Source organism: Budorcas taxicolor, chromosome 13 (assembly GCF_023091745.1).
Source record: "Budorcas taxicolor isolate Tak-1 chromosome 13, Takin1.1, whole genome shotgun sequence".
Lineage (NCBI taxonomy): Eukaryota > Metazoa > Chordata > Mammalia > Artiodactyla > Bovidae > Budorcas > Budorcas taxicolor.
Genome location: NC_068922.1, coordinates 67,341,348 through 67,358,905, shown reverse-complemented (window position 1 = coordinate 67,358,905; position 17,558 = coordinate 67,341,348). Strand labels below are relative to the sequence as shown.

At 39.8% G+C, this 17,558-nt stretch overlaps 1 protein-coding gene across 1 annotated transcript in view; it reads right to left on the bottom strand.

The window, feature by feature from the left end:
• RALGAPB (Ral GTPase activating protein non-catalytic subunit beta) overlaps positions 1-17,558 on the bottom strand; it is a 74,183-nt gene that overhangs the window by 13,995 nt on the left and 42,630 nt on the right. Inside the window, exons 19-23 of the mRNA XM_052650819.1 lie at positions 17,236-17,387; positions 10,056-10,243; positions 7,922-8,028; positions 6,079-6,231; positions 3,474-3,683 (exon numbers count right to left, since the gene is read on the bottom strand). Of these exons, the coding sequence (XP_052506779.1) occupies positions 3,474-3,683; positions 6,079-6,231; positions 7,922-8,028; positions 10,056-10,243; positions 17,236-17,387 (810 nt within the window). The remainder of the gene's footprint in view (positions 1-3,473; positions 3,684-6,078; positions 6,232-7,921; positions 8,029-10,055; positions 10,244-17,235; positions 17,388-17,558) is intronic.

Genomic DNA, 17,558 nt, shown 5'->3' with positions numbered 1-17,558 from the left:
CACTCAGCTGTTCTGCAAACCTAACTGCTTTAAAAAATAGTCTATTAACTTTTATGCATTTCTTGTTTTGTTTTCCCCCAGATCCCTTATCTTCTTTGAGATCTTGATCTTGACCAGCAGGTTGTTATCATTGTTGGTATTTTTCAGGAAAGCATCCCTCAGAGATTGCAAGGATTACTCTTTTCCTACTCCAAACAAGGGCTGAGGCAACACCCTGTCATTAAAGACACCACTATTTCTGCAGTCAAACAGAAGAGTACTCACACTATGAAAAAAGACTACAGATAGCCTCGTGTCAATTCAGGTCAGATTTTTCCACTAAATGAATTTTCTAAAAACATGCAAAAAGTTCAGTTCAGTTCAGTCGCTCAGTCGTGTTCGACTCTTTGCGACCCCATGAATCGCAGCACGCCAGGCCTCCCTGTCCATCACCATCTCCCGGAGTTCACTCAGACTCATGTCCATCGAGTCCGTGATGCCATCCCAGCCATCTCATCCTCGGTCGTCCCCTTCTCCTCCTGCCCCCAATCCCTCCCAGCTTCAGAGTCTTTTCCAATGAGTCAACTCTTCGCATGAGGTGGCCAAAGTACTGGAGTTTCAGCTTCAGCATCATTCCTTCCAAAGAAATCCCAGGGTTGATCTCCTTCAGAATGGACTGGTTGGATCTCCTTGCAGTCCAAGGGACTCTCAAAGAGTCTTCTCCAACACCACAGCTCAAAAGCATCAGTTCTTCAGCGCTCAGCCTTCTTCACAGTCCAACTCTCACATCCATACATGACCAGAGGAAAAACCATAGCCTTGACTAGACGGACCTTAGTCGGCAAAGTAATGTCTCTGCTTTTGAATATGCTATCTAGGTTGGTCATAACTTTTCTTCCAAGGAGTAAGCGTCTTTTAATTTCATGGCTGCAGTCACCATCTGGGGTGATTTTGGAGCCCCCAAAAATGAAGTCTGACACTGTTTCCACTGTTTCCCCGTCTATTTCCCATGAAGTGATGGGACTGGATGCCATGATCTTCATTTTCTGAATGTTGAGCTTTAAGCCAACTTTTTCACTCTTCTCTTTTACTTTTTTTTTCTTTGCCTTTTTTTTTTTCAAAAACATGCAAAAAACGTTCTGCTTTTCATTTTTCACCTTGAAATCATGAAGAAGGAACTGCAGTCCGGCAGCGTGCACAACACATCTTACAGGACAAGGGCTCCTCATTCTTTTTTTTTTTTAAAGCTACCTCATCAGCTTGTTCTTCTGGATGTTCTTCTAATTCAGGAACATAACATGTATGTACTTTATATCTCTTAATAACTTCTTAAAGTTTTTTCCTCGAGGTCTGTGTTTTTCCTAATAAATTTCCTTAGGATACCTTTTGTCAATATCACAGTTGTAACTGAGTTATTTTGCATTGTATTTCTAACTGGATATTAACAGCTATAGTCATTAATATTTGTACTTCATATGTGGTGATCTTAACTTTCATTTACTTTAAACACTCTACTGATTCTCCTTCTTCTTGTCATTCAGTAGCTCAGTCGTGTCTGACTCTTCTGCAGCACGCCAGGCTTCCCTGTCCTTCACTATCTTGCGGAGTTTGTTCAAACTCATGTCCACAGAGTCAATGATGCCATGGCTGTCTAATTAGAAATTATATTATCTGGGAACTGTCTTTTCCTTTCCAATGTTTTTTTCCCCTCTTAGTTTCTTTTAGTATTTCATTGACCTTCCTGGTTTTGACAGTATACTATAGTTAGGTAAGATGTTACTCACTGGGGGAATCTCCCTACACACATTTTTTTAAAAAAACATTTCCTCATTCTCCACCTTGTTTCTTAAATGGGCTGCCATTTACACAGATCTACATTACTGGCCCTGGTGAAGTTTTTGGCTGTTTATTCATTTTTTAAAAATCAGACTAAATATTGTTTTGCTGAATATTGACTGTTGTACTGACTGATCTGCTAACAGAATCAAATTATTTTCTTAATAACTTTACTAATATTTACCAATAACTGACTCTCTTGCATTCCTAGGATAAACTTTACTTGGTTGTAGAAGTTAATTTGTTTAACGTGCTGCTGAATTCATTTTATTAGCATTCTCCTTAATACTTTTGTATATACTTTTGCATGTGTGTTCTGTCAGGTTTATTAGAGGTATGCTTAGATTCATAAAATAAACCAGGCTACTTGCTAACTTTTTCCTATGTTCTGACCCAGGTGAGAAAGTACAGGAATTATTTTCTTGAAAGGTTAAACATTTCAACTACAGTAGACAATATGAAAGGAAATTTCAATCTCAGAGATTTGTCTTGTCTCCATTCAGTCCATAGCATGCAATCATTTCCTTCTAGAATGTTTTTATTTACTGCTTCTACTCTGTCCAATTTTCTCCACTAGGAATATCACTAATCACCTGTTAGGTTGTATCTTTGTTCCTTTCTTTCCACATTTACCACTGCTTTCCTCATGATTTTACTCTTTCTGTTCTTTTCTTCTGCATTTTAAGAGTTTTTATTTTTTACTCTCCACCACTAATTCAATTTTCTACAACATAAAATATTTTTCATCTACATGCCAAAATCCAAACTCAAGACAGCAATGTTCCCCTCTACTTTTCTTAAAAGTTAAATGGCCTTTAGCCAAGTAGCTGCTAGAGAGTAAGGCAGGGGGCAACTTGTGCAATAAGTTACTTCTTGACTGGCAATCTTCAGTTGAGTTTTTCAAAACAAACAGGCTTAGCACAAATTTTAAATTCACATATGTGGAAGCTATTTCACATTTTTGAGGCCCTGTTTCTACATATGTGATAGAGAGGTACTACCACTTTCCTAGTAAAACTGTTTTAATGAAATTAAGAGTAATGGCAACATTTACCTTACAGGCTGGTTGACTATGTACTACATGAACCTCCTGACACAACCGCCATGAGATGATACCCTTATCACCCCTATTTCAGACATGAGAGACTAAGACTCAAAGTTGGGTAACTTTGCCAAGATCACACAGCTGGTAAGCAGTGATGCCAGGACATAAACCAAGACAGTTTGACACTAGAAACTGCACAACCTAACAAGTGTTTACATTCGTTCCTTTTCAAAAGTGGCATGAAAGAGCAGTCAACTGTAGCCCATACTTTCAGTCATAAACTTTACTGGGGAAAAGTTTTTTTCCCATCTAACTGCTTATAGATGTCATTAATATATATAACATGAGTCTTACAGCACCTAGGAAAAGTCAGAGGTGGATATATTATCAAAGCAGCTCTCACAACAGAACTCTAAATACATTCACGGGAAAACTGTCTTGGAGCTCATATTGTAAGCTGCAGCATAATAGAATTTTATTTCCTTGTATGGAAGGTAAGATTTTAAATAGTTTCTGTTGTTTTAATTCTCCATCTTCACAAAAATGCTTTAGCTATCATCAGTTGAATGTTAATGTATGAATATATTTACTCATAGAAGTTTATGAAAATTACCTTCAATGCTTCTAAAGACAAAAATCCGAAGTGTGAAAGGAAAAGACGTGCTGTTTGGAATTCCTGGGCAGGAGGTGGGGGCTTACAATCTGTAACTGGATCAGGAAAACTTCTCTTCTGCAATTCCTCCTCACTTTGTTGCTCAAGGTGTATTTCATAAGCGATCTGCTGGGCCATGCCATTCCTTAATTTTTCATGTCTCTCTTCTAACTGAAATAAACCGAACATTTCATTTTGGGGGAATTATCGTATCAGGATTAATCTTAATTTTTAAATGAAAAGAAGGCTACAAGCAACAAAATAGAAGATAATTTTCAGTGATCAACACTGAGCTTCAATTCAATACAACCAAGAGCAAATATGCCTAAACCAAGCAAAAATGTTTTAAAGTTAAAATAAAACCCCAAGAATGTTCCTATAGCCTCAAAAATTGCTCCTTTATCTCCTCGCTATAAGTGAAACCATTCTGTCTCTGCTTCCCTTTACATTGGCAAGAAAGGGGGCAGAGCTGCCATTCTCTGCCATGTCCCCTTCATCTTCCACATCATTTTCCCTCTTCTTCCAGACCCCTGTCCATCTTTATCCTACAAGGATGTCCTCATTCTTTGAAGTCCACAACTGCATGGATTAGCTGCTATACTCTTGGGAGTTACCTCTGCTTTCCTTCTGATCTATCCTATTTAAAATTTCATCCTCTTTGGTGAATAGCCTGGCCTACACTCCTACAACTTCCTCAACCTTCACAACTCTGGCCTTCCATGACAAACTCTGTACCTCAGATGTGCTATACTTTCAAGAGCTCCAATTTTGAAATACCTTTCTTACAGCTCACCTGTATACCCATTCTCCGTTTACCATCACTGTGGGGTAAACAACCCCTCTCTCTATTTCTCCAAGCCTTCTGGCTTCATCTATGTCCCAACCAAAAGTAAACCCCCCAAATCTGACATCTTAATACCCTCTTCTAAGCATATAAAATGGCTATGTTATTCCTTATGCTTCCTTATTCACCTGGCCAATCTCCACATCACTCAAATTTTTTATTTATGCCTCTGGATACCAATAACTTTTGAAGAAAGTCAGCAGAGTGAGTTAAGTAACTTCACTACAGATGATACTACTTAATCTAGCTGGGCTGCCTGGCAATTTTAAGCAGCATCTTTGCTTCCCTATGTCATTTCTAAGAACTAAGATTAAAATTTACATAAGCAGCTTCAATTTCCCTTCTTTCCACCTCGAAATATCTCTGAACCTAAACCAAGCCCCTCTTCTCTCCTATCTTACCAGAAGGACCCCTTTTCTAGATACAATCACAGATTTTCTTGACCTAATTGCCTCCAGGGCCTTATTCTATTACTTATCATTTCCCCAGCCTGCCTCACAGTGTAGGCTGCTGACCCTTCTTCACTGGCTCCTTCTACTTCTGATTCTTCTTAAATTAAAAAAAAAAAGAAAGAAAAATTAGCCTTGCCTTTCCTTCACTAGGCCATTTCCTCATTCTATTTTCTACTCTGTATCTTTTGCTTCCCTGGTGGCTCAAAGGTAAAGAATCCACCTGCCAATGCAAAAGAGGAAGGTTTAATCCCTGGGTGGGGAAGATCGCCTAGAGGAGAAAATGGCAACTTATTCCAGTATTCTTGCCTGGAGAATCTTGCACAGAGGAGCCTGGCAGGCTCTAGTCCACAGAGTTGCAAAGAGTCGGACATGACTATAGCAACTAAACAACAACCTTTCCCTTTACTGCTAACAGTTAACAGTGTAGCCTATATTCATTGCCTTTTCCTCATTTACCATTCATTCCCCAGATCTTACACTTTAATATTTCTTTGAACTTGCTCTCAAAGGTCACCAACATTTCATAACAAAATCCAGGGGTCTCTTAGTGTTCCTTCCCCCAATCTCTCCAGCATCTGATACTATAGGCAGCCTCCATACCTGCCCTTCATTTGCTCATGCCCTGACATACCTGTCTTTCATTTCTTAGAACTCTTCTTCCTTGACCTAAGTAACCAATTATTTAATCTAGTTAAGTACCTAAATTAATCTAAAGCCAAGTAATTTTTTTCCTAAACCTGTCCTCTTCCTAATGTCTATATTTCTATATTCTATAAATGGCACTGTTATCTTTGCCACTCAAGCCTAAAATCTAAAGTTCTTCAGCTCTTTTCTATCCCTCATCAATCCAAGACTGTCTGACTCAAAATATCTCTATAAGACATGCCATATATTTAAACTTTACACTACCAATAAGGCAGTCCTTCCCATCCCCTGCCTGAGTTATCATAACGGTCTCTGAATTGGTCTCCCCTCTCCAAACATCCTCCACTAGGGTTGGATCATGCCGTCACACTAACGAAACCACAGACCAGTCCAGTTCCCTTAGACTGGTTCCTTTGGACATCAGCAGCCCGATGTCAAGTTCCTTTCACTTAGCCACAATCTCTATTTGTCTTACTACATGACAACTTCCTGGATGACAAACATCTAGGTCATCTTAAGAACCACCTCCAGGAATACCGAACAAAGGCAGTATCTTGATCGCAGAAGTTGTTTAAGGATGTTTATAGTCATTCTCTTAACAACAGCTGGTAATAATTTATCTTACTTCTTCCGTGACGATTTCATGCAAATCTGGAATGCTCAGATCCGCTTTCACAAAAGGAATCTTATCCACCTCTTCAGGAAATGGTCGATGTTTCACAGTATATTTAAATCCAACATCATTTTTAGGAACTGGACGAGGTTCAGGCACAAAAAGCTGTTAAAAAAAAACAACATTATATGTATTACATTTGGTGCCATCAGAAATGACATGTATTTCCCTGGTCTCTTAGATGTCTGTGTTTCCCTAGGGTTACAAAACACAGAATCTCAGTAAAAATCTGCAAATACTACTGCTAATGGTAAAGGCACCAGTGTACTCTTCTTTATTTTTATAAAAATGTTCATCAACGTATAGATTTTTGTGACTGATATATGTGTTATGGACCTCTAGTATACCAGGCCTGAATCTTCTACATTCAGTGATAAGCTAATAGATAAGGCATTTCCAAATTTAAGGCTCAAACTTCCGTCTTCCCCCAAGGGCTCTCAAATCATGCACGTTTACATCCACTGGGCATCTCTAGACAGTGAATTCAATAATTAGAAACTTGGCATCGCTTAACTGAAAAAGTCTGGCACTGAATCTAGGTCTTCATGGCTCCAAATCCCTGATTTAATAAATATATATGAGCTATGTAACTTCTGTTTCCACATTTGACAAACGGAAACAACACATCACAAGACTGCTGCAAGGATTAAATAAAAAAATATATGGCACATATTAAACTGTCAAACAGGTTTTATTGCCTTTTCTGACCTCCTTCCTCCTCAGTGTTTAATGGGACTGAGTGGCTTATAGTGTTGCTGACAGGTATGACACCACTAGGAGAAAACAGGTGTGTGCTCCTCAGAGCAAACACATGTTATGCAACAGCAACATCTAGAATGTTGAATTATTTTAGGCATGCACTCTAATTTTGTGAGTTTCTCTCTCAAATGCTTGTAAAATTTTATTAAGCCAAATTTTATTCTTTTTTTAAAGAATTTTTAATAACGTAAGTAAAAGCTTTCAATGTGATAAAAAATGAAAAGAGCAGTATACAAAAATGACTAAATTCTATTGAAGTGTTAGGTACAGAAAGGGAAAAAAGATGGGAAGAAAATCCACTAAAACATTAACAGAGGCCGTCTACTTCTGAAGAGTGACAATACAGGTGATTTAAAATACTGTCTTCATTATTTTCATTTTCCAACTTTCTCCCATGAGCAAATTTTATTCACATAATTACAACTGTTATAAAAAAATAAACTGTGCCACCCAAAAGAAAGACTTCATTAAATTATACAGCACATTAAAAAATTACAGAGCATATTACCAGTTATACAGTTAAATGAAACAATTAGAAACTAAGTACTACTGACAGAGACATCTAGGATCTGGCCAAAGTTTTTTCATATGGCATGTACGTAAATTTTATTTAACATTCCATGAAAAAAGTTGGGGCCACTCTTCAGAACAGCAGTTCTTTTTTTTAACTTTTAATTTTACTTAGAAGTATAGCCGATTAACAATGTTGTGACAGTTTCAAGTAGACAGCAAAGGGACTCAGCCACACTCAGAAGAACACTTCTTAATCTTAAGTGGATGTCAGAGTCACCCCAGAAAGTGTTCTGAAATTACACCTGCCTTGAAGATGTGTTTAAAGAGTATTTCAGTGGACCTGGAATTCTAGCCTCCTAAGATGATTCTGATGTGAACTCACTGAGAACCTGGCTAGGATCAAAAATACTTATTTTCTCTGTTATTTTTGTTGGAGTATTACTTAATCTTTAAATCACAACACACACAAACGCATACACAGGCACTCACTCCTAGCCACTCCCCTGTAACTTCTGATGGATACCTTCTGATTTGCTTTTGCTCCTCTGGGTAAAAGGCAAAGTTGTTGTGCCCAAGCAAGTCTTCCAGACATTCCCCGGACGAGCACAGTGACAGAGGGGAAAAAATCATCTAGAATAAAATGTTGGTGGAAAAGTTTTTATTTCTGGCAACATATAAAATACACCTGCTGTCAATTTTAGAGCCTCTAATAAACACAGCCCTAGCACAGTGCTTCTCTAGCTTTTCTCCTTAAACCACCTCTGCGGATTCTGCCATATCCATGTACCGCTGTGACTATTACCTTACTTTCTATTAACTTCTTTCTTCCCTTTTTCTGTTTTTTCAAAAGGAAATTATATCCTTAAAAGGAAAACCAGAAACTCTGGTGTGTTAATTATATGTTTTTAAAACACCTATTTAAAAATACATAAAATAACATCATATCGCATACCTCCAGCAGTACACATACACATGTTTTGGAAACATTATCCTGGCAAATACTCTTAACTGTCAGTGTTGCAGATGGTCTAAATGCAAAAGACAGGCTGGGTGCGTGTGATGCTGAAGTCACATTCACCCATGCCTTTGTGTACTGCTGCCCACCACTGGCAGGCATTGTTTCATCCCAAGGGGGAATGGATGCAGAATGGACTTCCTAAGCACCTAGATCCTTCTTCCTATTTCCTTCTTTTTCCTCTGGTCTAGCAGTCAAACTTGTTAAAACTTCTCTCACTTTTGTTTTAAAATGTCCTTGTACATATAAATAATCCCAATTGTTTATATTTTTGGTAGACTTTCAATGCAATGAAATCACTTAGAATGAGAGGAGTGGAGTCTTAAAAAATTTGGAAAAGGGTTGACACCCCTCAGGCCAGGAAACAGGGGAGACTGGTATTTTATAGACTTGTACAGCAGGTAGCTTGGGAGTGGGAAGCAGGAGGAGCCAGGAATAATTGATACGAGCCAAGGAAAAAAGTCAAGCAATCCCAGGTCTAAGGTAGAGAAGGATGAGGTGCCTGCAGGAAAGACCTGGGACCAGTGCTCCTGGAATTGGGCAACAATTAAAAGCCCCATCTAGTTGTTATTAAAATCACTATATTTTACCACAACATAAAGGACACCTCTGGTGGTTATTTCCCTGAACTTCTGGGAAACATCTAGTTTTATTTCATGAACAAGTCAAATATCCTCTCTGAGCCCTACTTTCTTCATCTGTAGATTCCCTGGGTTCCTGTATGCCCAAAGATTCTGTAATCTTCACTTTCCTTCCCCTTCCCAGCAATAAAGATCTCTCTAAGAACATGCTTCCTTTACATATTTGTTGATTCCAATTACCATCAGAAAAAAAAGTACTTTGAGCAGTCTATACTGCAGGGGTAATACACCTTGAGATGGTTATAACTGGGGGAAAGATGGGAAGAAAACAGTGTATGTTGCATCAATGGAAAAATCAATGAAGGATTTTCAGGAGGGCATGGGCATGATCAGATCTACATTTGAGGATGGAGGCACCGCTGGCAGCAAGTTGGATGGAGGGAAGGGTGATGAATTTTGGAACTGGAAGGAGGGACAATCAGATCAGGCAAGAAGCAACTGCAATAATCTAGAAATAAAAGTCCTGCATTTGGTTGTATTGGGAGGAATGCAGAGAACACAGGACGCCAAAGTCACTAAGGGAAGAGAAACTTGGAAACCAAATATATAAGGGAGTAACAGGAAGGAGCAGGTAAAGATGACTCCTCCAATTTCCAGCCTGTTTGGGTGGCAACCATAACTGAAAAAGAACAATGCGGAGTGAAGGTGGGATAGGAGAGGTACAGGATCCAAAGGTCAAGAAGGAAGGAAGAGGAATAATGATGTTCATACACAGGGAACAACAGAAAATATTCTACCAAAACAAACTTTTTATAAAGCTATGGAGCTCTTTTCTAATAGATATACATTGAGAGCCTCTAAAAGATTCTATTTCATATGTATATTCTACTTTTTGACCCTCTGCTTTTCAGTTGCTATTAGGTCATCAGCTAGAAGCCTTTTTTGACAAATGCAAAATTACTTAAAATTTGTCTTTCCTTCCCCGATCCCAGAGACAGCCTGCTAATATTGATAGACATGTTGATTTAGCAATGGAAAAAGCTCGAAGTGCTGAAACTTACTCTGTTCATTTCCAAGAGGTTGCTCCAGCATTGCCAGGATGACACTGTTATCCAAGACAAAGTACCGGAAACTATGTTTGTTTATGGTTGGCAGTCTGGAGTATTTGATCAAAGTGGTCTCATTCACCAGACTACAAGGAGAGGCAGGACCACTGGGTGAAGGAAATGCGCCAAGCAACTGCATAATACTAGAGAGAATGCAAAAGATAAGAGTTAAATCCCAAAGCAAGACCACAACTTTACCCCATGCATCAATCTGTCTCTAGATTTATCTGACCACAGCCATGCTTCCTCTTTGAGGGTCAGATTTACTCCCTGTGGCGGATGTTGTGGTGTGCTGTCCGGATTCCCTCTCCAAAACTGAAAAGATCCACTGCCCCAGATACAGAGACACGTTGGCCCTAATTGTCAGCTGAGTCCTGGAGAGGCCAATGAGAACCACTTGATTCAAGACCACAGCTTCCTCCTGGGACAGCTCATGTCCAATGAACTGTTGATGCCGGAGGATAAGGGGTATAAAGTCCCACAACATGAGAGACTCCTGAAGGGCCAGCCCAGCTCCAAAGCTCTTTGCTGCAAATGCATCACAGTTTGGGTCTTTCCTCTGCTCAGTGCGACTTCCCTCATTCCCCCGTAAGGGTTGATCCTAACGGCACTTTCCAATAAACCTCTTACAGGCAAATTTCTCTCTCAAAGCCTGCTCCCCAGGGAACCTGACCAATCATACTTCCAAATCATGAAGCTCCTAAAGATATATTTTAAAAATATGCACACTCCAGGTTTAAGGACTATGCTAGCTAAAGTATTCTAGACCCAGACAAGGATCTGAAGATCAGCCAAATCCCCTCAACTTTCCAGCTGAGGAAATTCAGGCTCAAAAGAGATAAGTGATCATTAAAAATCAAGCCATGCCTGCGGGGCAACCCAAGACGGGCGGGTCACGGTGGAGAGGCCTGACAGAATGTGGTCCACTGGAGAAGGGAATGGCAAGCCACTTCAGTATTCTTGCCTTGAGAACCCCATGAACAGTAGGAAAAGGCAAAATGATAGGATACCAAAAGAGGAACTCCCCAGGTCATTAGGTGCCCAATATGCTACTGGAGATCAGTGGAGAAATAACTCCAGAAAGAATGAAGGGATGGAGCCAAAGCATAAACAATACCCAGTTGTGGATGTGACTGGTGACAGAAGCAAGATTCGATGCTGTAAAGAGCAATATTGCATATGAACCTAGAATGTCAGGTCCATGAATCAAGGCAAATTGGAAGTGGTCAAACAAGAGATGGCAAGGGTGAACGTTGACATTCTAGGAATCAGCGAACTAAAATGAATGGGTGAATTTAACTCAGATGACCATTACATCTACTACTGTGGGCAGGAATCCCTCAGAAGAAATGGAGTAGCTATCATGGTCAACAAGAGTCTGAAATGCAGTACTTGGATGCAATCTCACATGCTAGTAAAGTAATACTCAAAATTCTCCAAGCCAGGCTTCAGCAATACGTGAACCGTGAACTCCCTAATGTTCAAGCTGGTTTTAGAAAAGGCAGAGGAACCAGAGATCAAATTGCCAACATCCGCTGGATCATGGAAAAAGCAAGAGAGTTCCAGAAAAACATCCTATTTCTGCTTTATTGACTATGCCAAAGCCTTTGACTGTGTGGATTACAATATACTGTGGAAAATTCTGAAAGAGATGGGAATACCAGACCACCTGACCTGCCTCTTGAGAAACCTGTATGCAGGTCAGGAAGCAACAGTTAGAACTGGACATGGAACAACAGACTGGTTCCAAATAGGAAAAGGAGTATGTCAAGGCTGTATACTGTCACCCTGCTTATTTAACTTATATGTAGAGTACATCATGAGAAACGCTGGACTGGAAGAAACACAAGCTGGAATCAAGATTGCCGGGAGAAATATCAGTAACCTCAGATATGCAGGTGACACCACCCTTATGGCAGAAAGAGAAGAGGAGCTAAAAAGCCTCTTGATGAAAGTGAAAGAGGAGAGTGAAAAAGTTGGCTTAAAGCTCAACATTCAGAAAAGGAAGATCATGGCATCTGGTCCCATCACTTCATGGGAAATAGACGGGGAAACAGTGTCAGACTTTATTTTTTTGGGCTCCAAAATCACTGGAGATGGTGACTGCAGCCATGAAATTACAAGACGCTTACTCCTTGGAAGGAAAGTTATGACCAACCTAGATAGTATATTCAAAAGCAGAGACATTACTTTGCCGACTAAGGTCCGCCTAGCCAAGGCTATGGTTTTTCCAGTGGTCATGTATGGATGTGAGAGTTGGACTGTGAAGAAGGCTGAGGGCCAAGGAATTGATGCGTTTGAACTGTGGTGTTGGAGAAGACTCTTGAGAGTCCCTTGGACTGCAAGGAGATCCAACCAGTCCATTCTGAAGGAGATCAACCCTGGGATTTCTTTGGAAGGAATGATGCTAAAGCTGAAGCTCCAGCACTTTGGCCACCTCATGCGAAGAGTTGACTCACTGGAAAAGACTCTGATGCTGGGAGGGATTGGGGGCAGGAGGAGATGGGGACGACAGAGGATGAGATGGCTGGATGGCATCACGGACTCGATACACGTGAGTCTGAGTGAACTCTGGGAGATGGTATGGACAGGGAGGCCTGGCGTGCTGCGACTCATGGGCTCGCAAAGAGTCGGATACGACTGAGCGACTGAACTGAACTGAAAAGACCAGAAACCAAGACCTGCTGCCTTCTCACTGTGTGGCCATGAACAGCTATCCTCATTTTACAGACCAGGAACTTGATGCACTAGTAGTTACATCTTACAGGACTGCTGTAATTATTAAATCAGACTATATAAGAAAAAATGCTTTTTAAATTGGAATTCAACTGATCAAGCCTAAACATTCCAAAATGTTTACATCCACAGAGATTCCTGCATGTCTTCAAGGAACAGTAATAACTTATACAATACCATTTACTATGTGCCAGAGTCTAGAGCTAAGCACTTGACACATAACATTTTATTTATTTATTATAACAACCCTATGAAATAGGTACCATTATTATTTCCATTTCATAATTAAGAAACTGAAACACAAAGAATCTTGTTAAGAAAACATAAAGATTTTATCTTGTGGTCCTAATATCATCAGACCCTTCCAAAGCAACTCATTTGGAAAATTAGTATTCCCCACCACTACTTACATCATTGCAATTCTCAGCTTGAGTAGCCTCTCCTCTTCTCTTTCATTCTAATGCTTGAACCCAAATCTCTCTGATAACAGAAGACAACACTGCTCAACAGATACTTTCCCTCCATTTTTTCTCCTTCTAGGACGAGGACTATTTAAGAATTTCAAGGACAAGGAGAATTTCATGATGAGTTCAGGCCTAAGGATTTCCAGAAAACCAGTAATGGGAAAAACATGGGTTTTCTAATATGGAACAGAGATGGTTGTCACAAGCATATGGACCATGTAAGCTTATGTTCCATGCAAGATTTTAAGACGTTATCAAATAGGATGCTGGGAAGGGAATAGGTAACTAAGATCAAACCACACCAGCCTAACTACATTTTCTCTTCTCGATAATGACTAGACTGGAAAGGCAGAGAAGTATCTTTGAAATCAAGACATGCAGCTTACTTGGCAGTATATTATTAAAAACTTATAGATAAGATTTAAAAATCCCTGTGAACCAGAAGGGAAATCTCTTTATCACGTGCTATGTCAGTCTTTTTCTGTTCAATATTCTTATCAGAGTTTCCAATTAGGACACACAGGGCAGGCTCATTAAATCTACAGTTGGCCTAAAGTTGAGCTGCAGAGTTAATATTACCAGAGTAAGAGCTGGGATCCAAAAGAATCTTAAAAGATTAAAAATAATAAGGTAAATCTTACATAAAGAAATTTCAAGTTTAAATGTAAAATTCTATATATTACATCCAAACACCCCAAAATAAATGTTCAGGATGAGAAAGACAAAATGTAAATGTGTTAAAAAAAAAAAAGCCTCTAAGGTTTGCCTTGACTAGGTTTCTCAAAAACCCAATTTTAATGAAAATATAATATTCTACAGAGTTTAAAGGTGATCACCCTTTAAAGAGGTACACAGTCAAACCAATGGCACTGAAAGGAAAATGACTAGGATAAAAAGTACTTTAAATCCCTGTCATATGAAAAATAGTTAAAGGTACTGGCAGAAATGAATGAGGAAGAACATGAGCATTGTTGGAATTCCTTCAGTGGCCCAGAAGCTAAAACTCTGCCTTCCAATGTAGGGGTGTGGGTTTTATTCCTGGTCAAAGAACTAAGATCCCACCTACCAGGGGATGCAGCCAAAATGTAAAATAAAAAACAAACAAAACACAAGCATTGTCTTCAGATATCCTCACTCTTTGGAAAAAAAGGATTTTACAATCGAAAGTCTGAATCAGAACAAATGGGTAGAAGTTAAAGCGGGAGAGATTTCAGCTAGATGTAAACACCAAGTTTTCAACAGTTGAAATGGGCACTTGGGGGGTTAAAGTATCCCCAAATTAGAGGCTAAATAACTTGGTAAATAACTCTTAAAAATCACTAAGCAGAGGGGCTACTGAAATGACTTCCAAGAGTCCTAATGTATATTCTACAGCAAGGGGAAAACCACAACAAGCTGATCTACATTCTGTAACTATCTCCTGTGTGCTTACACCATGAGGGGTGTAAAAAGGGAAATGGGGCCTCTACCCAGGGTAGGGAGCTAAGACTAGCATGTATCAAATACAACCAGGTGTGATCATTGACACCATAGAATTCATGTAGTGTGGCAGGGTCAGACTGAATGAACACAGAGGTGTGGAAAAGCAGAATAATCAAAGAAAGTTCCACAGAGGTAGCTAGATGTGACGTGAGCAGCTAACAGTGGAGGATGAGGCTAAGAGGAGAGGGAAGTCCTGAAACGCAGGGAAAGCAGACAGATAGATATGAACACGTGCAGTTCACAGCCACGAGTGGCCAGCCAGCTGGGGCAGAAGGGTTGTGCTAGGAGATCACAGTTTGAGTGGGGACTCAAGGAGGGCCTTGAACACCAGACCAAAAATTTCACAGCATGTGGCAATAAACAGAAATCTGTTTTCAATCACTCACACAGAATAAGCACAGTACCTAAGATGATGAGTTCAGTAACAGAGTGCAAAATGAAAAGAGTAAGAGATGGCAAACAGGGAAATTAGACAGAAAGTGAGAAGGGCCTGGACTAGGATGCTCAGGTCTCAGGGAATGGAGGAAATACTTCCAAAATTAAATTCTACTGGACTTGGTCACTGACTTCATATAGGGAATGACAGATAAAACAGAGATAAATCAGAAAGAGTCAAAATTTTGAGTTTGCATAGCTGGAAAACAGTCATGATACTGACACAAAGCTCTAATTGTGTGGGAACAGAGAAAATTGGTTTTGGATGTTTCATGATGACTCTTTAGGGCCCTCTTTAAGACATGAGGCATTTTGTAGAGCTGCCAGCAGAGATGAGCCACCTAGACAACTACTGCCTAAGTTGAGGACGACAAGCAAGACTCTGCTCATTCCGGGCTTATATCCAATCCTCGCTGTCAATCATACTCTCAACGGAATGTCCCATCCACAGGCTAGGATGGAGCAAACTTATTTTTATATAATGCAGAGTCCCAGTGAGAAATATCCTTCCCCCTTTCTCCATATCTCTTTTATTCTCCAAGGTACCCATCAGATCTTAGTTTTTAATAACATTTTTAAGTCCACCCCAGACCACGCATTAGCCCAGCATTAGCACAGTGAGCAGGACTGAACTAAAGCAAGCATGCTTCTAAAACTTTATTGAATAACCTAAGCCCATGACGAACAGAAATAAACCCAACTTTATTGTGCATGCCCCAAGTTCTCTTGGAAAAGGCTCATTTGCATACAAATCTTCTACAGGCTGTCTTCTTCTGTAGTCAGGGAGTTGTGTCTGATTCTGCTGTGATGCCATGGACTGTAGCCCGCCAGGCTACTCTGTTCATTGCATTCCCCAAGGCAAGAATACTGCAGTGGCTTGCCATTTCCTTCTCCAGGGGATCTTTCTGACCCAGGGGTCAAATCCCTGCCTCCTGCATTGCAAGCAGATTCTTTACTGCTAAGCCACCAGGGAAGCCCACAAGCTGTCTTACCACTTTTACTAAGAAGACCAAGATGAGCCAACTCAATATGACCTGACATTCCTCCTCCCTGATTTTTATGTTGTTCTGGATCCTCATCCACACTTACCCTTTCATAAGCCACTTCTTCCCAGCTGTACCAATTCTACCCAATCTTCTCCATCTGTCTCTTTCAGTCAATAAACTGCCTTTCTTCCCTCTTTCTATTCTGCTAAATAACCGGCCAAACATAAACTTTCAACTCTCTCTGCTACTTTTTCAAGATACCAACCTGTCTCCGTCCCTTCATTACCAAAATGCTTGAAATAGGAATTTTCTCTTGTTGCCATAACCACCCCTGCAATCTGACTTACAGCTCAAACTATCCATTCTCTGAGAGTCAGGTCAATGTGATTTTCCTCAGGAATCTGACTTCCCTGAATCTGAAAGTATTCACTCCCTTTTTCCAACACACCTGCACTCCATATGTACCCCTTCTCTTGGAGCATTTATTCTCCAGCTAATATTATAGATATTTGTGTTCATATCTTATTCCTCCCTATTGGACTAGAAGCTCTCTGGGTGTGGAAACTAAATCTGATTTATTTTTACAATTCTATTACTAGTTTGTAAGAGGATGTTTATAGTTTTGGCTGAATGAACCTATAATATGTAATATAAACGGTGTAGCACAGAATAAAAACCACTAAGCTGGAAAGCAGAAGAGGTAATGGTGTGATCAAAGTCTCTGGACTTAGCCATCAGAGTGAGGGTGTGGGTAAGGCTCTCCAAGATCCTTTCTAGCTCTAATATGATATGACTTGAATTACTGTCAGCCAGCATAGAAAAACAAGGACCCAAACTTTTAGCCTCAATCCTGGTTTCTTTGGTCCAAAAGAACAAGACAGTTTCTTTTCCATTTTATTTCTAGAGAAAAAGTATCCTAAATCAGGTTATGTCACTTAATGTTGAACAATTGGGGAGTAGATGAAACAACACAGTATCACATCCAATCCCGTCTAACTCCTAGACACAATCCCTGTGACATCACTTTCATACCATGTTAGGGTGGCTTCAGCAGCATCCTTTACTCTCATAGAGGCAGGGTTTGGCTCCTTATCACCTTTGTACTTGACCTCTTGCTCACTGTTCTTGGACTTGCTTCCTGAAATACCCAGTTCCACAATTTCCAGCACTTCCTTAAGGCAATCCTAGAAAAAGGAAAAGCAGATTAGTTTTGATAATACATCTATCTTATGAGAAGACAAGGAAATATATCCAAGTGTCAATATTGGTTGTGTTTTGGTGGTGAGACTCTAATGTCTCATTTTCTTTGGTAGGTACATATCAACTTCATAATAATTTAATAAATAAACTTGCTG